A 26,489-nucleotide genomic window follows, 5' to 3' on the forward strand; every position below is an offset into this window, starting at 1 on the left:
TATATTTGTTCTTGTAAACATAAAAACAAACTTCAGAATGTTTTTGGTGCAAAAACACCTTAATTAGAATCTAACAGATACAGAAACTGATTCAGACAAACATCTATTTTTAATCTAATCACATCTTCCAGTTAGAACTCCTAATGTAGACAAAGTTGCGTATAAATAGGATCATCTCAACAGCATATCAGGAAATTTTGAGCATCAGATACTTTTTACTGCATCAATATGCGCCATTTCTGCATCATTTTATAGTGGACATGTCTGTATTCAGGCACCAGGTGGCAATGGAAAATATAATCTATAATAATGCAGTGAGGCTCTCAGGCCTTTTGTATTGCTTCAAATATTTCTCTCCTGTAGATCAACATTCCTCATTTCATGTAATGCTGCTGAGTCAACACACATTTACTCTTCTGTCCTCTCTTGTCTGGGAAAGTAACCTCTTTAAATGTGTATGTTACGAGTGACAGCAACATTTCTGCTCATGTCTGCACATTCACAACATGTTCCAGATTTTAGGAATGACTTAGAAATCATGTACATCAACTACTGTGCGTTATTGAAGCTGACTGAGAACAAGAATACAACACATTTTTGGTCATTACAGATTAAAACCTCTAAATAATTATTTAAAACAAAAACTTAGTAACTTGCATAGTTGCTTCTTCTTCCCGTTGTATTGCAGTTGTGTTGCCTTTGAGGTAACGCAGTGTCCCCTACTTTACCCGACACGTTACGTTCTAGCGGTTCGCCCAAAAAAAAAGTTGCGTGTTCTAAATTATGAAAAGAGATACACAATAGATGATTTGGGATCAGCTCCGTGGTATAAAAGTTGTTTTTTATCTGAGGGCATTCTCCCGTAGGAGTTTTCGGTTCAGTGCGATGACCAGAGAGCAGAGAGGAAGTGGACCCACAAAGTCTCCTGCGATGATGTTGAGGCTTTTGGGGCTCGACCCGGGTACCTGCTCCTCCAGCCATTTCCTCAAACACTCCCAGTTCCTGAAGGTCAGCGTCCGCAGGGATTCTTTTGGGTTCGTTGCGATGTAATATCTATCAGATGTCAGGTTCAGGCCTGCCACGAAGAAGCCCTCTGTAAGAACAAATGTATGTTAGTAGAAACGCACAATATACTTTGCTGTTGCATACAGTACTCCACTCTGGGCCACAGTGTAAACGACACTCACCTGGACGTCCCAGGTCTTTGTTCCAGTCCAGGTAACTGATCACCCCATGTGCTGTTCGCTTGTTGGCCCACCAGTAAGGGATGGCAGGCCAAAGCTCCTGATGCCCCGCCGCAGTCTGAGAGTCGTAAGACAGGATGACCTGGTAACCTGATGCCCACAGGCTCCTCAAGGTCGGGACTGATTCCTGTGGAGGGCAGGTTGGGTGTGTGAGGCAGTGTGTTGTTTTTACACTGTAAATATACAAGTGAGAGGCCTAACCTTCTGGGGGCAGAGCTTGGAGCCAAACAGCTTCTTCAGGGAGAAAATAAAGAATCGATGGAGTGCGTCGTCGATTCCCTCGAAATGGTTGCAATCGAGAATAATGATCTCCTTCGGGTGAGACTCCAGCCAGGTGGCAACAGACGAGAGAGTGTCCTGCAAAGGGAGGACAGTGAATATAAACGTGCTACAAAAGCCCAAACTGACACTTTGCTTCACGGCGATCACGCTCACCATAACTGTTAGGTGTGTGTATATGACGTGCGAGAAGTACAGGACACCGGATGAGTCGTGGGGTTTGTGTGCAATGCGCAGATCGAAGTAACGAATCCCTGCGGAGAGTTGCTCCTCAATGCTTTTGTCCTGAGAGGAAGAGCAGGAACAGACTTCTGATTATGTTATCACACCACAACAATGCCTTCTTGGTCCCATAAGGGTCCTCACGCCACTTTGACTGCTGTACAGTACGCACACATACCTGTGTTGTAGCCCATCTAAAAATGACAGGTCTTGTAATACAGTAGAAAAGTCCATCCAGGAGCCTGAAGTAGTCCATTTCAGACTGAACCAAGGGGGAGTTTATGTCCAGACAGTAAGTCATGGCGTCATGGCTCCCTTGATCAATCAGAATGAGAATGTCATTGCACGTGTCACACACAACGAAATCACAGCGTGTCTCTCCATTCACTTCGAACATTCACATAACTTTTACCTTCCCTCCCTCCCCAAACCCACCCATGAATTCACATTCACATTCATGTACACTCCCTCCCCATGACTCCCCCCCACACACACACGTAATATAAAACATGACAAACAGGTGTGAAACCACACGTTAAAGCTTTAAAGGTTCCCCACAACAACTCTGAAAGACTGAAAAGACTGGTTTCTGGTACTACGCCTCGAATGATCAGCTCACATTGCTCTGAGGGACTTGAAAATCCTCCTTGCCGATATTTTGAATAGTATTTGTGATTGTTTGAATTATTGTGTTTGTGTTTGTGTGTGTGTGTGTGTGTGTGTGTGTGTGTGTGTGTGTGTGTGTGTGTGTGTGTGTGTGTGTGTGCCTGATTGGTCAATGTAGATACTATTAATATGTTAAAAACACAGCTGCAGGCGTGTATGTAATATGTGTGAGTCAGATCTCGCTTCTCTTATAAATTAGATCTTATTATTCCAGGTGATCTTTAAATTATAAGACGGGAAAAGGAAACACAAGTTTGAACATAAAGAGAAAGAGAAAGAGAAAAAGAAGACGGCACGCACAAACCAAAGCCCAAATATATCCACTCCACTATCATTGAATAATAGAGATTTAAAGCACTTGAATTATGAGCTGAAGGTCGGAGTTGTTGATCGCGGACTGTAACCCTGCACAGGTAAGTTACACCACAGCTAAAACACAGTGTTGCATGTACCGGGAATGGCCAGGTTAGTCAGAGGAACGTCCCACAGCTGCTCTGGTAAAGATGACATCCAGTCCTGGCAGCTGAGCTCCATGTCCACGTCGGTCACACACACACACTCACACACACACTCACACACACACACACCTTCAGGAGACTCAGTGAAACCGGGTCAGAACTCGATCCGAGAAGTGTGTAACCTGTGTGGGTCGGTCATCATACGATCGCTCCTGTCATCTTCCGTGGTCTCGTTGCCATAGATGATCCTCCGCGGACTGCTCAGCCCAGGAGGGGGAGGAACCCTCAAGTTCCTCATTCTTCCGTGATGATTGACAGCTGAGCTCCACAGTGACCGAGTCGGTGTGACACTGACGCCGGTACAATGTCTGATGCTTCACTCGTACTCTTTAGCAAAGCACCCGCAGCGTCGTTGCTGTGACGTTAGGAAGGGGGCGGGGCCAACATCAGACAGGAAGTTAAGCTTTTGTAATGTTCACTGGGAAAAAAACAAAACGTGGCCTCTACCGTATAAATCCCCAGTAAACTGAAAGAATTGCATTATTAAATCCTGCACTCTTTTGTATCCCTGTAGTTCATTTGTTCCAAGGTTTGCATATTGAAGAAGAAACTATTCTACATTTATTATGGGAGTGTCAGTGTAACTTTGGAGTTTTGGAAAGAAATTAGAGCTTTTTTTAACATTCATCCTTTCACTGTAGTTTGGATGTAGAACTGATAACGCATGGAGGCTAGACGGAGTAACTGGGACAATGAGAGACTTTTCAGGCATTCATTTTGATGCCTTTAATTGATACATTTCAAAATAAGTGCTGATGACAGAATTACATTTGCCTCCAACACTGGAAACAACTGCAGGCCCCTGTGAGCTCCTGTTACTCTGCGGGTCAGACTCTTAGTGTGGCACACTGGCTTTAAATTATAGAGCGGATATTTACATTGACGTGTGCACAACAAACAGTGCATTTTAAAGTATGAGACAAATATAGAATATGATAGGAAACTCATTGGTGAATGGAACAAATTCAACCATTCTCTTGTTTTTTTCCGAGAGAAGGGGGTTATAATCTGAGGGGGGAACTGAATCTAAGACATCTGTATGCACGCTCAACTTTAAAAACTTTTTGCATTTCATTATGTGGAGTGAAACTGTGGAACAGACTAGCGGAGGAGCTCAGACAATGTCAAACCTTGAGCAAATTCAAACAACAGTACAAACAGATGGTGTTTACAAGGTACAGGGAAGAAGAGCGGGATGACAAACACTAAGGTCCTCACTTTTTGCCATACTTGTCATTTATTTATTTTTACACAAGCAGTTATTGTGTTGTTTGTTGGTTATTGTTTGTTTTGTTGAGCGTATTAAAAAAAAAAAGAAACAGGATACACAGGAAGTAAGAAAACCTATAGTACTAGGTACTAAGTGGAGAAGGGGTAGGAATTAATAAGCTGATGCTTCTTCCTGCTCCTTTTCAAACACACAAAGGGTTTTTAATGACTCGTGCTTCAAGTGTAATTTATTTTTTTTCATATGTTTGAAATAAAGCATTCATTCATTCATTCAACCTTTTTAATCCATTTATAGATATTTTCTTTCTTTCTTTTTAAGTCATACTCAAACTGATAACAGGCCATTCAACAGCTGTCCAATCAGAGCTCCTGCTGCTGCTCTGTGGGTGGAACCTCCTTTAATTTATAGGCGTTACACTATTAACACATCTTTAAATTAAACAGAGCCTCTTTAAATTAAATAAGTCACAAAATAACAACAGTGAATGGGTAAATAACTGGTTAACATTTAACAACCATTAGTATGAATTCTCCTCACTCTGTTACACAGTTTTATACCCCTAATAGGCAAACAGCAGAAGCCATAATAAGCAATCTTTTTGTATTCTAAAAAAAAGTGTGTCATGGCGTTAAACTCACCTGAATAATAGAGCTTTACGTTAATTATTGCCTTTGGCTGCTATGATGGAAATGGATTGAACTGAATGGACTGAACTGATCCCAGACAATGATGTAACACAAACTATTGTGAGGGACTGCAGAAGCATTGAAAAGGAGAACATAATGCAAGGGAACACAAAAGCTTTTTCCCCCCATTGTGGTCCATTAGAGAGTCCATAGTTTGACATTCCTTAGCTGAAAAAAACAAAACAGTGCACGCTCACTTCTTTTGCGTGCCTGAAACAGACGCCTCGGCGAGCAGACTCCAGGCATCTCTGACGGGACGGAAGCATTTCAAACATTGATTTGTACATCTGAATGATTAAAGTGAGGTATTCTGCTTAGAAATGCTCATGTTTATTGGAAAAGCTCATGTCTGCAGGCACAGTGGTGCAGCCCTAACCTGTTGGCTCAAGTCAATTATAAGTAAAACAGTCAAGGTTGGGTTCATGCACACAACATTTCCATGCATTTTGCATAAATGCCATGTCTTCTCTACATTCTCTATGGATAATGTATTATAGATTATACAGTTCAGCTATTTTTTAAACTTGCTGCCTACGTAATTATAAAAGTGCGTGACTTATACAATACAGTCATATGTGCTCATTGTATATATTGTTTGTGCTTACTCATCTAAAATGCCTACAAGGTGAGATTAGTTGTATCATTATTGCTCTGGTCACCGTTACATAAAAGTGGCCAGCTTTGCTGACTCGTGACAACTCATACAGTACATTGCATAAATAGTGAACTGAATGTAAACAAACAAGTGCAGGAGCTTTAAGACTCAAATATACATTTCACTGCCTCCAAATAAGTGCATTTATATTTAAATGAATGGTTCAAGTACTTTTTCTGTCACTCATAACAAAACAAGCCTGTGTGTATTTCATGCTGTGGTTCACATTTCCTTCGTAGAATAATGGTTAAAAGTCACGAGGACCATTTCAGTAGTTTCTCATTCAGTGTAACGACGGTCGGTACGAACTGGCTCTCTGTGATGAAGTCCCCAGCGATGATGTTGAGAGAGTCCACTTTGGAGCCGGGAGTTTGCTCCTTAACCCAGCTCAGCAGTGTCGGGTACGTGGACATCACCAAGTCCTTCAGAGACTCTGTTGGGTGAGTGCAGATGTATTTCAGGTCCTCTGTCAGGTTAATTCCTGTGACGAAGAAACCTCCTGAAACACAAGATATGCATGTGAAATGTTATCTAAGTGCGTAGGCCAAATGCAGCGCTAATTACAATGTCATAAATCCTTTATTATAACCCCAACCAACCAGTGCTTAGATTACCTGGTCTGCCATGTTGTTTCCGGTGTTCAAACGCCTCGATGAGAGCATCAGCTTTGCATTTGTTGGCCCACCAGTACGGAATATGTGGCCACAGGTCGCTGTGACAGCTGGCCATGTTGTGTTCATAGGACACAATCACTCTGTAGCCCAAAGCCCACAGGTTTCGGAGAGTTAACACTTCCTAAAATTAGCAGCAAAACAGACTTAGTTTCATTCAGGTTTAATTTTCTGTCAAGTATTTATTTTTATGCTATTTAAAGGATAAGGCTGCCGTTATTCTACGATCCCGATTCACATGAAGTTGGGACGTTGTGTAAAATGTAAATACATAAAGAATACAATGATCTTCAAATCCTTTTCAGCCTACTATATTCCATTGAATCCACTACAAAGACAAGATATTTAATGTTCAAACTGAACGTCTTGCACGCATCAAATTCAAAATAAGTTCTAAGTTTATCAGTTTAAAAAGTACATATCTTGTTTACATATCTTTCTTACATTTTCATAAATTTCCATCCTAATGAAACAAGCCACATAATGTTGGGAAAGGCTTTTTTTCGCGGCTGTGTTTTTAGTTTGCATGTACAAATGTCAATGGGATTTTGAATGAAGTTTTCTAGGTAACCTGTAAAGTTTACCCCTACAGCCCCGGCGAGGGGGGGCATCTAAAAGGGCCCCGCCCCAGCCTGTCAACACACAGTCTATGCTCCACACAGGGAGCGTGTTTTGAAGCATTGTGAGGACCAAAACTCGCTCATCAACAAACTAATTTTAACCCAAATCATGATTTTTTCCCCAAACCTAACTAAGTAGTTCCGTTTCACAATGTTGAATCAAACTGTCATATAACTCGTTTTGGCAGGAACTGGCAAACAACCTATAGTGTGTTGGTAATCTGAGGCTCTACACTAAAATGAGAGTGTTTATTTCGGTTAAGTTAGAACTGCGCTTGATGCTTGAGTGAATATTAACGGACGCACCCCTAGTCTGTAGTTTAGGTAAGAGGACGTGTTGTTTCAACAGATGGGCACTGTAGTCTTTAGTTAAATGTTAATCAAACAAGAGTAAAAAGTGTGTCTGTTGGGGACTATTTTCAGCTGCGAATTAATACACATTCAGTGCTCAAGTGAGTAACCTATTGACAGCAGCAGGGCGGGTTATGTGGGTCTAATTAAACTAACACTGATGGGTTTTTGGACAAGACTTGAGTAATAAGATATAACAAGATTTCCGCTTCTTAGTAGGATCAGTTCACTGTTGGTTTTGGTCTTTTCACCGGTTTCATTAACAATAAGAAACATGTAGATTACGGCAAGCCTTATTCTTTAAGTCCTTATTCAACACTGAAGGAGCAGTTGTACCGTTTTGGGACAGAGTTTGGAGGTGAAAATGTTGCGTATGGTTGTGAGCAGCAGCATGTGGAGCTCCTGGCTCAGGCCGAGGAAGTGGCTGAAGGAGAGGATCACTACCTCTTTGGGATGGGCATCCAGCCACTCTCTTATCTCCATTAGAACAGTCTGCCAGGAAAACAAAAGTTAGTCTGCTTCTACTCACGGACGCAATGATTGAACGCACATTTTACAGCCTTATTTTAACAGCTAAAAGCACACGTGAAACTTGAAACCCAGTCATCTGTTAGGACAGTATTTGTGATATTCACACATGGATCTGCAATATGATGGAAGTATGTAACAACCGGCCAGATCAGTTCTGGATCGACGGATCACCTCCTTCCTCTTACAAGTGAAAAGTTGAAGTGCACCCTTTCAGTTCACTTCTGCTACAGCCTTAGTTGATCTGGTATGACCAGTAGTTTATGGGGCCAAACTTTGGATATACTGTATATCTCTCTATAACTGACTAACTACTGAATGAGTTCAATCTTCTTTACTTTACATTTGAGCATTTACTATTAACATGTAACAGTTACTTTTCAGTAGAAGTAATATAGGATTGCTTTAAGATAAGATCCAAACTAAAAATGATGTGTTCCCACTATAATAACCTTAAAAATGACCCAACAGTGATGACAAAACATTCATAAAGAATCTCATTAAAGTCTTTTTAAAAAAACAGAGAGAGGAGGATTTAGTATCTCACTGCAGTGATGCAGCGAGATACTAAATCTGCTGGGTCTTTCCAACATTCCTGCCTGTTGTGGGGAGGGTTTTCGTTGCCACCGTACTCTATGGGGGAATTGTTGGGCTATACCTACTCTGTAAAGTGTCCTGAGATGACCTTTGTTATGATTTGGCACTATAAATAAAATTGAATGGAATCGAATTGATGATTGTTGGCTGAGCACAGCTGCACTGTTGTTCTTAATGTTGTCTTTATGGTAATTGTTGTGGATGACCTTCATGAATGTCACAATGGCAACATCCTCGTGGACGTATGTGTGTGCGTATGTGTGTGTGTGTGTGTGTGTGTGTGTGTGTGTGTGTGTGTGTGTGTGTGTGTGTGCCATTCCTTCACCTCCACAGTGAGTGCGGTGTATACACCGTGGTAGAAGTACAGGTCCGTGGAGCTGTCATTGGGCCGGTGTGCGATCCTCAGGTCACAGTACCTGACCCCACAGTCCAGTTGCTGCTTCATAGTGTACTCCTGCAAAACAGGGATGCAGAACTCATTGCATCAGGGTCTAGAATAAAACCCTCTTCTTGTCAACAATGAGTAACACTCGGCTGATTTGTGTATTATTGTCATTTATTACCTGGGTTACTGCCCACTTGTAGACAAAGGGGCGGATAAGAGGCTTCATGTATTTGTCCAGTTTTTGAAGCATGTCTGGCTGGGTGAGGTCGACAGGGGATCTGTCATTCATATCCAGACAGTAGGTTATTGCATTGTGGCTGCCTGATTGGGGAAGATACAATAAATAAAATAATCACTAGAAATTTGATTGCTTCACGTAATAGTTACGGTGGCCCAGAGAGCTCAACGCAGAGAGAAAACATCCTCATCAGGCATTGAGCTCTCGGGGCCCCCTTAAAGGTCCTATATTGTATGAAAGTGAGATTTCCATTTTTTAAATTATAAAGCAGATGGAGGTGCTATATAACTACTGTGAAAGTATCAAAGCGCTCAATCCACACAGAAATGCACACAGCCTGCATAGAGAAACTGTGTCTTTAAACGAGCCGTCAGGACTTCTGTATATTTGTGATGTCACAACTAGGCTGTATAAAGGTAGAAAGTGCAGCTACAGTGAAGTGAGGTGGCAGCATGGTCTAAGTGGAAGCAAAGACACACTTCACTGTTTTGCATGTTTGAATAGAGATAACTTGACAATGAACACATGTGTATGAACCTCTAAAAAAACATATTTGAAAGATATACATACATATAAAAAAGACACTCAGGGATTTTTTGGAGTATCAGTAGAAAACTGCATTTTAAAATGTAACATTTTTTAGTCCAATATACAATTTCATAAAATAATGTTGGAAATATTTCCTTTCGGGTTTTTTTTGTTGAAAAATCGTGTGTGTGTGTGTGTGTGTGTGTGTGTGTGTGTTTATTTTAAAAGTACAGCCTACTGACAGCAGTAGAATGCAGAACTGCGTACACTTTAATATCTGTTTAATGATGGTTTTGTACTAACAATCACTTCATAAGTACAGTGTGTAATGTGGCGGCCTACCCGGGATGGCCATGTGGTACAGGGGGGTGTCCCACAAGGCGCAGGGCAGGTGAGACATCCAGCTGTCCATGGGCAGCTCTCCCAGACTCAGCTCACTCACTCCGGACATCCTGAGCTGCAGCGTCCCTGAACACATTTAATGATGAGGCTATTACATGAGGCTTCCTGTTGAGTTACACCGGCAGCAGAGGTGCATGCTCGGTACTTTTGGAGGGTAATTCTGATGAACACCACCGCTTACTCGATCAGACTGCTGCCTCCTCCACTCGCCAAACCACCACACTGGACAAACACGGAACTAGAGGCGTGTGCCAGAAGAAGTCCATCCCGAAGCGTTACAACATGTCATGGCTGTGGATAAAACATGTACGCTGGGATCCGGAGGTAAAGCGTGGCCGGGTGTCCCTGTCTGGGTACCTTTTACATCTGCACAGTCCGGGATGACGAGGACGGTGGGCCCGGCGCATTTTACTTTATCGATTATCCATGGCGATCGGGTATCCACGTATGCTCTGCCGGCTGCTTCAGGTGCACCGACACGAGAGCGAGTTCCTCAGTGCACCGGCTGTTTGTCGATGTCCGGAGGTGCAGCAGAGCCGAGTGTGAGCGGGGAGGGCGGCGCCGAGCCTGCTGACAGATCAGCAGATGCAGAGAGGCTCTCCTCTTAAAGAGCCCAGAGTGTGACACAGAGGGAGGAGAAGGGGCGATGCTGTACCCCTCTCCGGGGCTGGAAACCGCAGCCCTGCCCGAGTCCCCACGAGGGACGTCACAGCAGGTGTTTCCCTATCAGCTGTCGATGGCGAAACACCTGGTGCGACGTCACTGATGGGTGTGGTCAGAGGTGCAACATGCTCCAGCTGCAAGTAGCTAACAAAAAAAAGATACAGTCATCACATTACTTAGGCTTATATGAGTTTGAGCTACTAATGTAAAGTTGCAACTTCTGCTGCTCATGGAGGAATTGTTGGGTCTGTAAATCATAAATAAGTCACGGGGAGTCATCCAGACTAATATCTTAAGTGTCTTGAGATAACCTTTGTCATGATTTGGCACTATAAATAAAAATTGAACTGAATTGAATGTATTGCATTTCTGTGCTTGTTTATCTTTGTCTTTTAAGATGTGTTCAGACCAAACACAAAGCAGAGTTTCCACGCATCCAAAGTCAATGCAAAGATAAGACCAGACGAAGAGATGCAAATTGGCGCAGGGCGATAGAATGGACCCCAGTTGCGAGTTAAAATGATTTAAGGTGAGCGATAAATTTGTGTGGCGCTGGAGAGCCTACGAGTAGAGACTCCCCTGATGTCAGAGAACCAGAAATGGTGTCTGGTCGTCAGGAGCTCTACGCCTTCACACCAGCACAGAGACAGGACAGAAAGCAGAGGGACTACTTGGTAAGTTCTGAAAGTATGTATTTGTTACTTGTTTCCAGCCTCTGGTTGCCGCTGCAGTTTCTGTTGCCCTTGACGTCGTTATTGCTGTCGCTGCCGTTGTCGCTGTCGTTGTCGTTGACGTCGTTGTCGTTGACGTCGTTGTCGTTGACGTCGTTGTCGTGGACGTCGTTGTCGTGGACGTTGTTGTCATTGATGTCGATGTCGTTGACGTCGCTGTCGTTGTCGTTGACGTGGTTGTCATTGACGTTGTTGTCATTGACGTTGTTGTCATTGACGTTTTTGTCATTGACGTCGATGTCGTTGTCATTTAGATTGTTGATGTTGTCGTTGATATTTACGTTGACATTGTTGTTGATGATGACATTGTTGTTAAAGTTGTCGTTGTTCTTGTGGTCGTTGATGTTGTCGTTGATATAACTACGTTGACATTGTCGTTGATGTTGACATTGTTGTTTTCATTGATGTTGACATTGACATTGTTGTTGATGTTTTCGTTGATATTTACGTTGACATTGTCGATGTTGACATTGTCGATGTTGACATTGTCGATGTTGACATTGTCGTTGTTGTTGCCGTTGTCATTGATGTTGTCGTTGACGCTGACGCTGATGTTGTCATTGTCATTGACATATGACAACGATACAGCTAACCTTAGGCTGAATATTTACAAGTTGCAAAATACTCGCCGAATTGACAAGACAAAAATTTGCTTCACATTTCTTCTGAACACACCAAAAGTTTCCCACCATCACTTATTAATATCTATCTAAATGTCTTTCCTCATAAATAATTTTTTAAAAATGTTTTAATTGTTTGCTGTTAACATCCAATTTTACTAGTTACCGTTTGCATCTTCTTTGCCTTTGTTGTTTCTTCGGGGGGGGGGGGGGGGGGGGGTGTTCGTAAAGTCATTTTGGGCACTAGAGCGCACTTGGCACAAACTGGACTGTTTATAAACTCGAAGTGCTGTTGGAAAATACTGTTTGGTTATTAAAAGCACCGCACTCTTGGAGCAGCTGAGCGCTGTCAGTGTTTTAACTTAACTAAATGATTCATAGAGACAGAACGCTCTGTGTCTTTGAACAACAACATCTCATTCAATGTAGAGCGTCAGATTAGATTTATGAACGCTCACTACGTTTCTTCTCACGCTCCTGTGCAAATGTGTATCTCATCGGCCGTGTGCTCACACATGAACGTCTTTACGCTGTGCAGGGTACAAACAAAAAGGGGACCCACTGGAAAAAACATTGCTCCATAGCGCTTCAAGTGGTCAAATACTGCACTGGGTACCTTTTAAAGATACATTTTTGCTACACCGATTCTTCTCCTTATTTTCTTTTTCTCTTTTTTTAGTGTCATTTTGGAGGTCGGATGTCTTCAAGTGAAAATATTTGTCAGATATGCCACAGCTAGGGTTAAAGATGTCGTCCACATAGACCACTGACAGGGATTGTCTCTATCTTAGGGTAAAGGTGAAATGATGCGTGTCACATTCAGGTCATTGTAAATCTGAAAGCCAAAGCAGAACCTTTTTGGATGACTCCTCGGTGTAGCTGCTAAAAGCTATACTGACTCCTCGTCTCCCTGGGCACCCAGCGCATAGGAGACATCTGTCCTGAACAGCCTATCTCCCCACAGAGTGTACTGCATGTGATCTGAGGGAAATACAGACTTGGGTTATCATATTGTCTTGATGAGGGCCCATTAACTTATCCCTTTTCTCCTCGATCAAACTTCCATTAAATACTTCTGCTTAAGTCATTGAGGTCTCCACTCAACCAGCACTCAAAATGTCCATCACACATTTTACGTGGCAGCTGTCTTTTATCTGAACACTTAGCTAACAGTTGTAAATAGGTAATGATTTTAGGATACTCACCTTTGAACTGAAATAGGCTTTCTAAGAGGTAATTGATCAGGATGTCTGTTTGTTTCTGATTATTTGGTCAGTCAGGTCTTTCTCGGCTTCTTCAGCAGGTCAATAAACCCTGAAACAGCACTAACTAGTGCGGCGAAACTACACAGACTGCCTCTAGAGCATGTAAATCCAGTTTTCCTGTCTCTGCCTCTCTCTCTCTTTCATGTCTTTTTCACAGCACGTACGTCATCAGTGAAAGAGCAGGTCTAAGCAAAGAGTAATTATCATTTCATCTTGTTTTGCTAGTTACAGGATCTCAGTATTGTACACAATGGCTCACTGACCCCCCTTAACTAAATAGACACCGTTCATTATAACGGTATTATTCACTACTATGAAAGGTGACATGTCTGCTGTAGAAAAGGCCTAACGACATCAAACTATAAGAGCAAAGAATCTCTGTGAGAGTGTGTGTCTTTCTGTCTGTCCCTCACATATCTCGAGAACTGTTGGTGAGATCTACTTCACACCTGGCAGGTGACTCAAGGACGTGTTATGTCAATTTTGATGCAGTTTGCATGGATGCTGGTGCTGCTAAAACCACAAACTTCTGTAACTTTTGAACTGGAAGTCTCAGAAACAAATCGTTTTTTGGGGTTTGGATTGGATTTTTCTGTGCGGGTCGAGCCCCAAAGCAATTTCAGTCAAAAGCAACTGGACTTGGTTATTTGTCTAGGAAGTATTTTCACCCCTCACCCAAGAGGCTTCATCAGTTCATGTACACAAGTACATGAGGTGAAACATCTTCCTAGACAAATAACCAAGTCTATTTGCTTCTGACTGAAATTGGGGATAACGATGACCTGGACAAATGAGAACATTCACAGGTTGTGTGGGTCCAGGTTTATCTATCCATATAAGCCACACCCATTTGTGTCTAGAGTGAATTTCTGGCATTTTCAATTGTGTCCAAATCTGTTTTGTTTTGTTTTGCTACCACTCTCAGTCAAATTTGGTATAGAACACCTCTGGACCAAACCAGAAAAGGTGACGTTTGCAGATTTTTGATGTTCCGTGTTCTCCTCTTAAAGAGCCCAGAGTGTGACAGAGAGGGAGGAGAAGGGACGATGCTGTACCCCTCTCCGGGGCTGGAAACCGCAGTCCTGCCCGAGTCCCCACAAGGGACGTCACAGCAGGTGTTTCCCTATCAGCTGTCGATGGCGAAACACCTGGTGCGACGTCACTGATGGGTGTGGTCAGAGGTGCAACATGCTCCAGCTGCAAGTAGCTAACAAAAAAAAGATACAGTCATCACATTACTTAGGCTTATATGAGTTTGAGCTACTAATGTAAAGTTGCAACTTCTGCTGCTCATGGAGGAATTGTTGGGTCTGTAAATCATAAATAAGTCACGGGGAGTCATTCAGACTAATATCTTAAGTGTCTTGAGATAACCTTTGTCATGATTTGGCACTATAAATAAATATTGAACTGAATTGAATGTATTTCATTTCTGTGCTTGTTTATCTTTGTCTTTTAAGATGTGTTCAGACCACCACTGTTTGCTACCACTCTCAGTCAAATTTGGTACAGAACACCTCTGGACCAAACCAGAAAAAGTGACGTTTGCAGATTTTTGATGTTCCGTGCAGTTTTGCTGTATCTGCCTCTCCAAGCTTGTTCAAATGCTGTGTGCAGGGCTTATATTACAAAAACTGCCATATACCTCCTGAACGTTTTGTGCTTTTGCAACCACACTTGGTGGACATGTATAGATATGATGTCTGAGTGGCCATGGCAAACTTGGTGCCATAGGTAGTGCTGTATGTGTGTGTGTGTATGTATGTATGTGTATGACTGTCCCTAGCATATCTCAAGAACCATCCATCCAATCGACTTGACACTTGGCAGGTGTATGGCTGAGGACCCAAGGAGTTGGAAAAACAGGCACTGCACTATTACACTGAATACAACCCACCTAGGCTACACTACTGTGGTGGTTTTTGTTGATAAATGTGTTGATGCTGCCACCTAGCTTTCCTTCCAAATAGCTGATACAGTACAGATCAATGGATAAACCATGGTACTATTGTACCTCTACCAGTAGTCAGTCGTTCATTCTTTATTTCTTCCTTCCTTCTTGTACTCACCTTCTCATGATCATAAACTCAAACATTTGCATGGCAAATTGAAAGAGTGGTCACCTAAAAATGACCTATAATATTGCCTGTCATCAAAACACACAACTATTAATACACATTTTCAAGCACGTGACAATGCTTATGCATCATTCCTTTGTTTTTAGTTATTTCTGACCAGTTAACAGAGTACAGTAAATATTATTAATTAAAGGTGATGTGGGTAAGAAGTGAACACCATGTCAGCATAAAAACGCCCCCATGTCATGATGCCACTCCTGTTGGTCTTGACCTTCATCTGCTTACTCTGACCTCCTTTGAAACTGTGATTTGGTTTGGCCTTGTTCTTAGGATTAGCACAAGTGCAGGGTATCTTGTGCCAAGCTGTACGATTATATGTATTTGCATTGTAAAATGACAATGAAATGGGAGAAAATAAAATTTCACAAATTGTCTTAACTACTTGTTAGGATTTGTATTTTTTTTCCTGCCAAAGAACTGTCAGCCACTACACTGTGTGAATGCTGGGGCTGAAAAGGACAGAAAGTTGACACCAAATAGAGGTCACATTATTTATTTATTCATCAGATATCCTTATTTAAATCCAGGTTTTTAATTTCATGTTGTTGTTTTTTATTAAGACACCATTAAACACCAATGCCTTCTTAAAATAAAGAATAAAGCTTTTTGTGGTAAAAAAAAAAATGAGTCAATACAAAGTAACATATCACTTAAGGTACTGAATTGGCATCTGTATCAAAAGAATCCTAACCATGTCCAGCACTAGTAAACCAGTTATTCCAGGTCATTTATTATGATTAAAAAAAAGTTACAGAAAAGTAAGGTAATTTGTATTTAACCCATTTGTGCCTGAGACTGAACTTTTGAAATTCCTTTGGCAGAAGAAATCTTCAAAATCGGTCAAATCCTGAAAAGTGAGCTTTTCTTATCATACCTTATTAAGTCTTTGGGCACATGAGAATAATGTTTTTTTTTCTATACATTCCATTATATTATAAGAAAAATACAGAAGTCCAAAGACTAAGTGTAGTATGATCAAAAACTACAAGGAGCACGATTGAGTAGTTTGTATCTTATCACATGGTTGTCGATGACAGCATTCTACGCTCGGTTATTTTTGAATAACAGGCTGCTGCTATGAAAAAAAAGACCTTTGCTATGGACGCATTTCTGATTGTAGATCATTTTTGAAATTAATATTTTCTCTCAAATGATTGATTTCTTAAATAACTAGCTGTGCAATAAGGAGGATAATGTAGAGCAAGCCGGTCATTGTAGACAATTCATTTGCAATAATGACCGGCCCACAAGTTGAATATGAAAGATTTGTACACATGCAGTGTAAAAAGTATTATCCGGCAGTTTTCAAAAATCCTGAATTTGAGTATTGAGAAAAGTGTGATTTTTTAGTTATTACGTTAGATATTTGCCCAAAGTTTGTCCAAACCAGATGTCAAGACGTGAGATCAATTAGAACAATTTCCCTCGTCATACTAAACAACGCAGTCTTTGGGCACAAGTGGGTTAATCTGTGTGATAATGAAGGCTGACCGTGAGATGATCTGAGGACAGTAATAAAGGCAATCTGACCTCCATCGATTACATATCTGTACTCAGTCTTTGCTTTTCTGTAACCAGTTTCAGATTCAACTACGTTACTGAAGGACAGACCAGGGAATGTAATTATACGTTCTTACACACATCTCTGCCCGGGACGTACTGTCACCTGCAAGCCCAAGACACTAATAGTGTGAAACTGCATTCCTACGCACAAAGGCATTTCTGTTCATGAAAATGACCCCGCAACTACAAATGTAAAAAGGTCACCAACTCGATTCATCACCTGTGGGAAAACAGGTTAACTGTAACAGGCAATGTGCATGAAACAGGTGCAGCAGATGCTAGAATCCACTATGAACCTCCCCTCTGGGGTGTCAGTTTTGATTTCATTTTTGAATCATCAATAAAGTGGGACGTGTGTGATTCAATTTACCGTTATTTACATCCCAATTTGAACATCTTATGTACAGCCGTTTCAGTTAAAGGCAACTTGAACCTGCGTGTCGGGGAACAGGGGTGTTTAACACAAAGTTGTGCAGACTACAAAATGTTATTCTAGCCACGAGCATGACAATCTCAGAAGACTGACAGATTTGTTCCTCTCAAACCAACACTAACACAGGACTACGCTTTGTTATGAATCCCACTGGGTGACGACAATACCCATCATGCATCTTCTGCATCTGCATCTACTATACGGCACCATTAGTGCTGGGTCTTGGTCTAGTCCCTGATAGAGACGTGGTCACAGAGACGGCCCGGCACTTGGGAAGACTGCCACAAGGTCAGGAGAGAGCGGCGGAGGAGGCAGTGAGTGGAGTGAACAGTCAGCTGTCACCTTTGCATGGGGTGCCTGGAGCCCAGCATCTGTTTCCCACGACTGACCCCTTTCCTCGGAGCGTCTGGCTGAGGCAGCCCGACCTGCCGCCTGTGCCTCCCTTTGGCCTCTGGCTCTGAATCACTGAGCTCCAGGTCGGGACAGTATCCGTCACTGTCCTGGTAGGATCTCCCACTTTTGACTTTGTGTTCAGACACAGGTTTAGCCCATAGTCTCTCCTTGGTTGAGCCCTTTCGGGACAGTTTTTCAGAGGCCCGCAGGTCCTCTGTGGTCCGTACCAAGTTAATGGTTGCCTCTTTGAAGGACCTGCCAAAGTGCTCCATGGCAGTCTTGCGAAAGTTGCTCTTGTCCAAAGCCTGATTTGAAGCGTCTTGGTCACTGGGTGTCTGGCAAGAACTGTCCTTCTGAGCCACAAACTTCTCTAAGAGGCCATTAGATTTAGCCATGCACGCCCGCTCTTGGTCCAGTTTGCCGTTACTGTTGGATGAGTGGCCGTGCAGCGCGGCGTGCAGGGCTAAAGGTTTGCCAGTGGGTTTAACGGGCAGCGCTGGGCTGCGTGAGTGGCTCGAGGACGACAGACGCCCATTGGAGCGTTCCTCTATCCGACCACGTCCGTGCATCTGAGGCTTCCCTTGACCCAGCCCTTCGCCTGAGTGTTCAGTAACATTGCCGCTATTATCCGGGCAGAGCGGACCGTTACCAGATTTGGAACTGGGATTTCCATTTCCAAGACTCAGGGATTTGGGCATTTTCAGCTTCAGAGTTATCCTCGGAGGTGGACGAAACAGCATACTCTCCGCTGGAGACGAAGAAGGAAGACCTGTAACAGAGAAAGACGAAATAATGTTCAAGACTTTTATGATTTACCACAAAATATTGGCAACAAAAGCACATGATTGGCAAGCTGAAGCACAGCCCATGGCTCACCAGCAGAGAGCTCCTGGTTCATGAGCTTCACATGCAAGTTGAACATCTGCTCCTGGGCTTTACCCTGCAACACCTTCAGCTTCTCCCGTCGACTCACCATGTAACACAAATTCCTCACCTGCAGAATGAGAAAATGTCCATAAAAACAAGCACCACACTTTAAAAAAAAAAAAGAAATTTCATACTGTCTGAAAAGCTGGTTGTGTCTATGGGTGTCTATGTATCTGTCTCTATAAATAAATTAATAAGAAATAGTTGACCAACAGAAAATTCATCTGCCACTTTTTGATAGTCTTTTTAAAGCGTCTTGAGGCCATTCGTGTGTCACGTTGGCTTCATTTTTATGATGTTTTCTTGCGGGGAAAATAAATATTTTTCACAAGTGGCAGTTCGCTTGCTGGCTGCAGTGGGAATCCCCCTTTCATTTTTGCATCCACTTAACTTTCTACTTCCACATGTCTTCCAGGGCCTGCTGCAGAGTTTTGCTGCTGCATAATTAAACAGCGATTCCATGTTGTGAAACCATAACAGACAGAACAATAGTGAAGAAGGGGAAAACTGGACATGTATGTTGATTTTGTTCAGGAAGTTAGGTAAAATATTTTTTTAAATCATAGTTGTTTCTTAGTATTTATATCTTTGCCACATACAGTGTTGTGTTTTGAGCAGAGGAGGACATAAGTTATACTGGTTAATATTCAAGATGGGAATTCTTGCACAAAACTGTGAATCCTTTCTGTACAAAGAAAACCCTTAAAAATATAATACATGCATATGCATACCGCTCTGTACCCTGAAATATCATGACTCAGAACTAAAGAGTGTTACACTGCTGTGTAAAAACAGAAGAAGCACCCACCCTCTCCAAATCCTGTCGAAGGTGCATGAACATCCGCATGCGCGTGTGGATGCTGTCCTCCTGAGGCTGCAGCACCAGGTTCTCCTCCCCCTCTTTAGGGGGCAGCAGAGCTTTGTTAAAGTTGGCTTTCCTCTTCAGCTTCCAGTACTGATAGATGAAGTCCATCAGGCGCACAGACAGCCCCAGGGCCTGGCCCAGCTCCTCCTGCTGGATTAGAGTGTAGAACTCCTCCTGCAGCTCCTGCAGTCTCTGTGCCCGCTGGCCCACCTTTTCCGCCTCACCGGGGGGTTTAGAGCGAGCTGGGCTCAGGCCAGCCTCACCGGCTTTAGACTTGCTGTGCTTGAGGCAGTAAGACTTGAACTTAACTTCATCCCCTTCGTCCAGGATGGTTTTCATCTCCAGGCTGTGCTCAAAGGCACACGTCACATGGAAAGGAGTGGTGCAGTTCTTTACCGAGCACTGTGAAGGAGGGAAGGGAACAGGTTATTATGTTAGTATGGACTTAAACCCAACGACTGTGAATAACAAGATTATGGTAAGAGTAGGATTTAAGAATTTACATATTTTGCCTTTTCTGTTTCACCAGTAACTTGTACATTGCATTTACATAGATTATTTCATAACAGGATTATTATCTGGACCGTTGTGTCATAGTCTTTAGAAAATATCTTAGTAGTGACACAACGTAAAAGGAAAGGAAATGAGGCCCTTACAGTGGTCCACCCTGATGAATACACGCATTTAGCACATTTAAGGAATAGTTTGACAATAGCTTTGCTCGACTGGTAGAGCGTGCACCCCACTGGCCCTTTGCTGCGTCATCCCCTTCTTAAAATAATCTTTAAAAACTACATATATTGAGAAGCTGCAGCTAGCAATCAGTTAGCTTAGCACAAAAGCTAACACCTCTAAAGCTCATTAATTAATTTTTTTATTAAACATGTTTGTTTAATCAGTACAAAAACAGGTTTATACAGGGCGGTTATACACAAAACTATTTCTTGGCAGGGTGCAGTGCCTTCTTGGTGTCACAGTCAACTAATGGTGACAACAAGCCCCCCCATCCCGTTTCCAGTCTTTATGCTAAGCTAAACCAAGCTAAGCTAACTAGGTGCTGGCTGTAGCATTGCATCTTATCTAGTCTCAAATTGCCAGACTTCCAGAGTGCTGTGTCAGTGCTGGAGTATGGTCAGGCTGCACCAGTTATCATTCTGGTATAGGGATAAAACAACTCTCTGGCTTGATTGTACTTCTTTAAACCAATCAGAATCCTGGGAGGTGCCAAGCCCAAGCCATGACGCCCTTCCCCTCTCTCTCCCATTTCCTGTCAATCTCTAGGAGTCCTATCCTAATAAAGGGCATGAAAAGACCAAAAAAATGAGATAAAAAGTACAAGGGCAGGAGAATGCCTGGCAGACTTCATACCTACATCTAACTCTCTGCAAGAAAGCAAATGAATGCATTTCTAAACATACAAAACCATTCTTTTAATGTACATTTTGTGACTTGCTGTATTAGCCCCAAGCCCCATGATTGTTTTTTCCCCAACCACCAATGTTGCCTGAGACAATTCTGGCACAAAAGCAAAATCAAACGATCCGCACTCACCTGGATACAAGCACCTGTCTTCCATTTACACAGACTACAGATGAGAGACCAGCGGCTGGGCGGGATGTGGGACACTTTGGTGATGGGCTCCATCCTCTCGGGACAAGCGATGCTCACCTGCAGAAGGAATGTACGGCGTGGTGAGGGGTTATTTAACACTTATACCCAAGAGCAAAGCAGAGGAAGAGGAGGAGAAACACCTGTTTATTTACCTCTGGTATCCACAAGGCACAGCTCACATGTGCCCACTTGGTGCCCGCACGTGTCGCCTTCATGGCACCGCCCTTCTGAGGACACAGAAGGCACTGCGGGTCGATGCCGAGGACGCACGTTCTACATAGCCAGTTTCCAACAGGCACTTTGACGATGCCATAGCAGGCCTGTGAGGAGAGAAGCGGGGGTGCAACATTTAGTGACAGACGTGCTTCTTAAAGGAAGTCACTGTGTTACTGGCAATTGGAAAATACTAATTTAAATTGAGATAAATAGTCAAATCAAAAATCAAATGCTGAGACACTAAATTCTGTTTTGCTCACAAATCCTTCCTAAATAAAGAATCCCCTTCCATATATCCAGTAAACTTCTGGTACTGACAGCTGTATTCAAATGTTTATATTTGAATATTAGCACGTTGAGAGGTGTTCTGTTTACCTGGTGCACACAGATGTTGCACTTGTCACAGAACACCATGTCGTTCCCTTCTTCACTGTCGGGGGAGCGGCACACGTCGCAGATAACGTCCTCGTCGTATTCGATCCCCAGGCCTTCCACTGTCTCGATGGCGTGGTTCATGTTGTCATGGCACTGGCTCTCCAGGGCCTCCATGGCACGCTCCATTGTCAGCTCGTCTATGGACACCTCCCCTGGGAGACAAACGAGGACGAGACTCCGCACGGTCAGAGAAACCATATCAGCGGCGCCAACGCTCTTTTTTCCAGCTCAGGGAGACAGATGTGTGTGCTTGTTGATACTGACTCTACTGTCCATAATAGAGCACAATGTCAGTTTTAATATGGCGGATTACCCCCTGATCCTGTTCCTTACCCATGTGGTCCAGCTCTCTGTTGAGTGCATGCAGCCAGTAAAGGTCCATGTCGTCCAGATCGTAGCGACACATGGTCTCTGCCAGCTCTTTGATGTTGACATAACCTGGTTCTGTTGACTCCTGGCTCGAGCACTGGATGTACTTCCTCTGCTGGGTGTACAGCAACTCTTTCGGCTTCTCCACAATCACTCTGAACACAGAAGACACAATCAAAGTCAGCGCTGCAAAGCTCCTAGTAACGCATTTGATGGATCAAGTTGTAGTGGCACATTTAGACTGCCTTGTCCCACGTAAGACCTCTGGGAATCAGACAGCGTTACCTGACTGACGGCTCTGGGATGGTGTCTGGACTTGCCAGCACCTGGACCCCCTTCTCCCACTCCTGCTTCCAGGTGTCTGCCAGCAGGTAGTAGTCCTCTGGGGACACGTGGTGGGAGTCGGGCAGCTTCATGGCACTGATCAGGTCTTTTCTGAACACCTGCGGGAGAAGACAGTGGCACACAGTCAGTCAGACACGGGTCCTCGCGTTTAACACTCAGCACGGACTAAAACTTACTTCAGCCGGTTTCTTTTGGTTGGAGGCGGGGGTTCCAGGTTTGCCGCCATACTTGTTGGAGGAGCAGAAAGAGGTAGAGGGACCTAAATAAAGAAAGAGGTTGTGAATAAAAAGAGCAGCAGAGAAAATGTAACCGTTTATGTTATGGATGGGGTCCTGTAGACAGAAGACTCACTCTCATTGTCAGAACTGTCGCTGCTGCTTGAGGACCTGAGACGTTTCATCCTGTAACATCCTGAGGAAGAGGAAAGGGCACACATGATGTGATGTGCAAATTAGGGGACTTAAGATTGTAAAAGACAAAAAAACTTTTGGAAGATGATTTTAACTGGGAGACAGTTACTCACCATAAATTTCAAATCGAAGAGCATGCTAGTAGATTCCTCTGTGAAACCTTTAACCACTTTATTGTTTGTCTGCAAATAAGAAATAAACATCAATCCAACAAGCAAAATATGTAGGTGTAAAAGAAAAAGATGTATTGTGACTATTGTGCATAGTTGGATCTGTATTTGCTAAATATTATGGTTTAAAGAAACCTTACTGTGATAAATCCAGTATTCTGTGAATAATTTGAGCATTTACTTTTAAATATTTGACAGTTAAAAGTGAAGGAAAACAGAGCAGAGGGACACCACAGGTTCACAGTGTGTGCCTTTAGCCTACTGAACCACTGGGACGACTCATTAAAAGGTTTCAAAATACTGAGGGACTCAAAGCCAGAGTAGCTCCAAATACAGTACACTGTTTCAACAGACAGGACATGCCTCACATTCCCCATGAGGACAGGAGGGGTCGGAGGGGGGAATGTACTATGGCATATAAGTAAAATACACTAATGCCAACTGCTGGGGAAATGGCACAGGCAGTTTGTTCATAAATACGACATCCAAACAGGCTACAGACATAATTCAGTGTGATCACAGTAAATCACTGGACGTTTCTTAACTATTTTTAAAGATAAAAAGGACACAAACACACCACAGTACAACGTGTGTTCAGCTCCACAGCAGAGCCTGGTGCAGCTGCACTCAAACGCCTGGCATCTGCTACTGACATGAGTGTTTCCATCTCTGAACGCAGTGTGTGTCCAGTTACTCAGGGCCCATGAATAAACAGAGGAGAAATGATGAATAATGTGAAGTTTGGTCTGTTTAAATAGCGAGCTAATATCATATTCTGACTGGATGAAGATAAACGTAGAGATATATAATGTAACCCATAATCACTGTGTTTCCAGTTCTATTATAAAAGCATGACTTTATTAACTCATTCCTTTTGTGCCATTCAAGTACTGGAGCAATGAAGCCATGAGCGTACCAATTATGGATTAATCTAAAAGGGTGCCAATTAACTATTTTCTGATATTTCAGGGATAAAACAATGAATCGAATATATGCATAGTTTTATTATAGTATTCTTTCTGTGTGAAGGAATGATTTTTTTTTTATTATTGTTTCATGCATAACAGGCTTACACGACACAAGAAATTCATACAAGCCAGGTCCACAGTGTGGCATGTAGATCTTCAAACAACATAGAAGATAGTAGAGAAAAAAAAGGATATCTTTCAGCAGACTTTTTCAAATAACATCCAATCAAAGGAAACATTAAACAGACTATTTTGCCTTTTTTTCCGGGCTCTTAAAATAAAGTTAGCGACTTTAAAAACACACCAAAATGAAACGACCATTCCAGTTGTTGTTCATCAGAACACCAGTATTTTTCAGGCTTTAGTCGACCCATTTCAGGGAATAGTATCTCCCTTAAATCATCATATTTTGTACAGAACAAAGGGAAATAGGGCTCACTTTCCACTTCACCCAGATCACACTACACACACAGTCTATACTCCTCTGCCATTTTTCAGAATCGACCGACTTCAGTGGCCTGAGGAAGAAAACCAGCACTCAGCTGTGCAACCAAAGATCTTTGACTCCTTAAGAAACGAGATGCAACATATAATTCAGAGCAAAAATTCTGTTTGATATGCACATATGTTCGCAGTTTAGGCTTTGACACATGGCTTTGAACATTTTCAAATCACTTCTCCTTGAATTTCAGTGGAAGTTTGTCTTTAATGGAGTTAACAGGTTGCTTCTAAGGAGAAAGTTGGTGAAGGGAAATAATAGAACAGCTGTAACAGTCTGGTAAGTTCAGACAATTACATTACTCTAGTGTAGAGCAGCCTTTATAACCGGGAAGAGACAACTCACACATTTTTATATCCAATATATAAGATGATAGCTAGTCTCATATCATGATATCTATAATTAATATATTTCCCAGACCAAGCGTCTATTACTTTCAACAAGTAGTTTGTGGTTAGTGTTGTGGGAGACAACTGCATGAAAAGTTGACAGCGGATTGTGATAAGAAAACACTCAAAACTCACTGACTCAACATAAGTTAATCGTGATGAATTTCCACTATAAGGATAATCATGAATATTGTCACCATGTCTTGATCGGTGAATTGACAGCATGTTACTTTTTTTTCTGTCACCACAACTTTGATTTGGCCACAGGCCGTGGTTCAACAGTTCAAATCAAGTAGAATTTAGTTTTACAGTGAATCCATCCAGTTGTTTAATGTCGCCTTTTAAAAGAAGTAGAAAGTGAAGCGGTTCATTGCAGGGTCACTTAACATTGCTGTGCATGTATTTAGCAACCACAACAAAAACTCTCTTTCTTGTGACATGCTATAGTTTAATCAGGGGGACCTTATCATTTATGATTAGGCTATTCAAGATTGTCTGTCACTAAAACAAAACAAACTATGTCCTGAGATAACTTCTGTTATGATTTGATGTCTATAAATAAAGTTTAACAGAATTTTTTTTGAAAAGGATGTTCACTTAAAAAAGATGTGACCTATCTACACAATATATATATATATGTGTGTATTAAGTGCATTTTGAATACCAGGATATTATCGTGTATTGCAATTATTTTGGTTGGGATAATCATGACATGAAATGCTCATATTGTCCCATTCCTACTGTGTTTTCTTTACAGACACACCTCCAGCCCCTTGAAAGCTTCCTCCATACAGTTTGAAACAGTGGGGCCTGCAGACTGAGGCACACGGATATGACATCACTGACAAGAAGCCTCTGCTCAGAGGTTTCTGGGTAACAGGAAACTATTACCAAACTGTGATTTCCGCCCTGTTTCCATTTCTTTCCTCGCATCTTACTTTTCCTCCATGTGCTAACGTGTGGGTGCTTTGAGCAGTGGACTGGGTGCTTTGAGACAAACACACCCGAGCCCTGCCTGCCCAAAGAGCCGTGTTGGCGCCAAACACACGCGCACAGGCCTGTAACGGGCTCGAGCTGCACTGCAATCAAACATGGGCGCCACCATCATACAAAGATGTCACTTCCTAGAGCCATTAACACGAATATTCATGCAGCCCGGCCGGGTTCATTACCCGAAGCAGGGGCCGGGGAAGTGTCAGAAACACGCTCACTTCATAGCCGCGAACATTTCTGTAGTGAACACGGAAGAAACGCGAGCAGGCCCCGTGGCCTGGAGAGACCATCCAGGGTAAATCCTGGCACTCTGAGCCCCACTAACACACGAGCATATTGTTCACATTCCTCCCATCTTACCTTCAGTCCACGCGCCGCTGCCCGCGTTATTCACGCCACCCAGAAGTCCAGACAACACTTCCAGCGTACACAAACAAAAAAGGAGCCTCCGGTTCTCGCTCCAGATTAAATTTGGGATTTTTTTGTATCCCACCACAGTGGGAATCTCCAGGGTTGCAATCTGTCCACCACCACGGCACAACAGCTCTATTGTACCGCGCCTCCCGCCGGGTCCTAAACCCCGCCGCTTTCCCTCCAGCCCGGGTGCGCTCGATTTGCCCACCGGCGTTAAGCTCAATTTAGGTCACTGACAGTAAAGAACCAGT

At 42.7% G+C, this 26,489-nt stretch overlaps 3 protein-coding genes across 5 annotated transcripts; all 3 read right to left on the reverse strand.

Annotated features, from left to right (window-relative positions):
* Window positions 1-162: 162 nt before the first annotated feature.
* plcxd1.2 (phospholipase C, X domain containing 1, tandem duplicate 2) lies at window positions 163-3,077 on the reverse strand. Of its 2 annotated transcripts, none has more exons than XM_083911181.1 (6): window positions 2,999-3,077; window positions 1,924-2,060; window positions 1,680-1,808; window positions 1,446-1,601; window positions 1,188-1,371; window positions 163-1,093 (listed from the first exon to the last, which is right to left on the reverse strand). In XM_083911181.1, exons 2-6 carry the CDS (start codon window positions 2,044-2,046, stop codon window positions 843-845), a joined length of 843 nt encoding a protein of 280 aa, XP_083767307.1. In that variant the 5' UTR covers window positions 2,047-2,060; window positions 2,999-3,077; the 3' UTR covers window positions 163-842. The 2 variants fall into 2 exon arrangements, with proteins under 2 accessions (XP_083767307.1, XP_083767306.1); XM_083911180.1 differs by having other exon boundaries at window positions 2,864-3,073.
* A 2,678-nt stretch (window positions 3,078-5,755) lies between these two features.
* plcxd1.1 (phosphatidylinositol-specific phospholipase C, X domain containing 1, tandem duplicate 1) lies at window positions 5,756-9,870 on the reverse strand (the record flags this gene model as incomplete). The annotated part of the gene is made up of 6 exons (XM_083939551.1): window positions 5,756-6,000; window positions 6,116-6,296; window positions 7,480-7,635; window positions 8,594-8,722; window positions 8,832-8,974; window positions 9,762-9,870. The coding sequence occupies 6 exons, from the start codon at window positions 9,868-9,870 to the stop codon at window positions 5,756-5,758; spliced, it is 963 nt and encodes a 320-aa protein (XP_083795677.1).
* Window positions 9,871-15,725: 5,855 nt separating this feature from the next.
* Window positions 15,726-26,334, reverse strand: jade3 (jade family PHD finger 3). 2 transcript variants are annotated; one of them, XM_083911140.1, is made up of 13 exons: window positions 26,185-26,334; window positions 22,919-22,987; window positions 22,747-22,806; window positions 22,572-22,654; window positions 22,336-22,493; window positions 22,015-22,205; window positions 21,622-21,833; window positions 21,183-21,350; window positions 20,971-21,087; window positions 19,363-19,821; window positions 18,504-18,621; window positions 17,752-18,396; window positions 15,726-17,576 (listed from the first exon to the last, which is right to left on the reverse strand). In XM_083911140.1, exons 3-13 carry the CDS (start codon window positions 22,793-22,795, stop codon window positions 17,566-17,568), a joined length of 2,211 nt encoding a protein of 736 aa, XP_083767266.1. In that variant the 5' UTR covers window positions 22,796-22,806; window positions 22,919-22,987; window positions 26,185-26,334; the 3' UTR covers window positions 15,726-17,565. The 2 variants fall into 2 exon arrangements, with proteins under 2 accessions (XP_083767266.1, XP_083767265.1); XM_083911139.1 differs by having other exon boundaries at window positions 15,726-18,396.
* Window positions 26,335-26,489: the final 155 nt, after the last annotated feature.

The sequence above is a fragment of the Echiichthys vipera genome (genome assembly GCF_963691815.1).
Source record: "Echiichthys vipera genome assembly, chromosome: 3".
Taxonomy (NCBI): Eukaryota; Metazoa; Chordata; class Actinopteri; order Perciformes; family Trachinidae; genus Echiichthys; species Echiichthys vipera.

Excerpts from the sequence above, each read along its gene's own strand:
- plcxd1.2 (XM_083911180.1), bottom strand. The coding sequence starts at position 2,945 with ATGGAGCTCAGCTGCCAGGACTGGATGTCATCTTTACCAGAGCAGCTG. Across the intron at positions 1,372-1,445 it reads CCAAGCTCTGCCCCCAGAAG|GAATCAGTCCCGACCTTGAG; the intron begins GTTAGGCCTCTC and ends TGCCCTCCACAG. Across the intron at positions 1,094-1,187 it reads CAAAGACCTGGGACGTCCAG|AGGGCTTCTTCGTGGCAGGC; the intron begins GTGAGTGTCGTT and ends TTGTTCTTACAG.
- jade3 (XM_083911139.1), bottom strand. The coding sequence starts at position 22,795 with ATGAAACGTCTCAGGTCCTCAAGCAGCAGCGACAGTTCTGACAATGAG. Across the intron at positions 21,088-21,182 it reads GTGCCTTGTGGATACCAGAG|GTGAGCATCGCTTGTCCCGA; the intron begins GTAAATAAACAG and ends TTCCTTCTGCAG. Across the intron at positions 18,622-19,362 it reads TTCGACAGGATTTGGAGAGG|GTGAGGAATTTGTGTTACAT; the intron begins GTGGGTGCTTCT and ends CTCATTCTGCAG.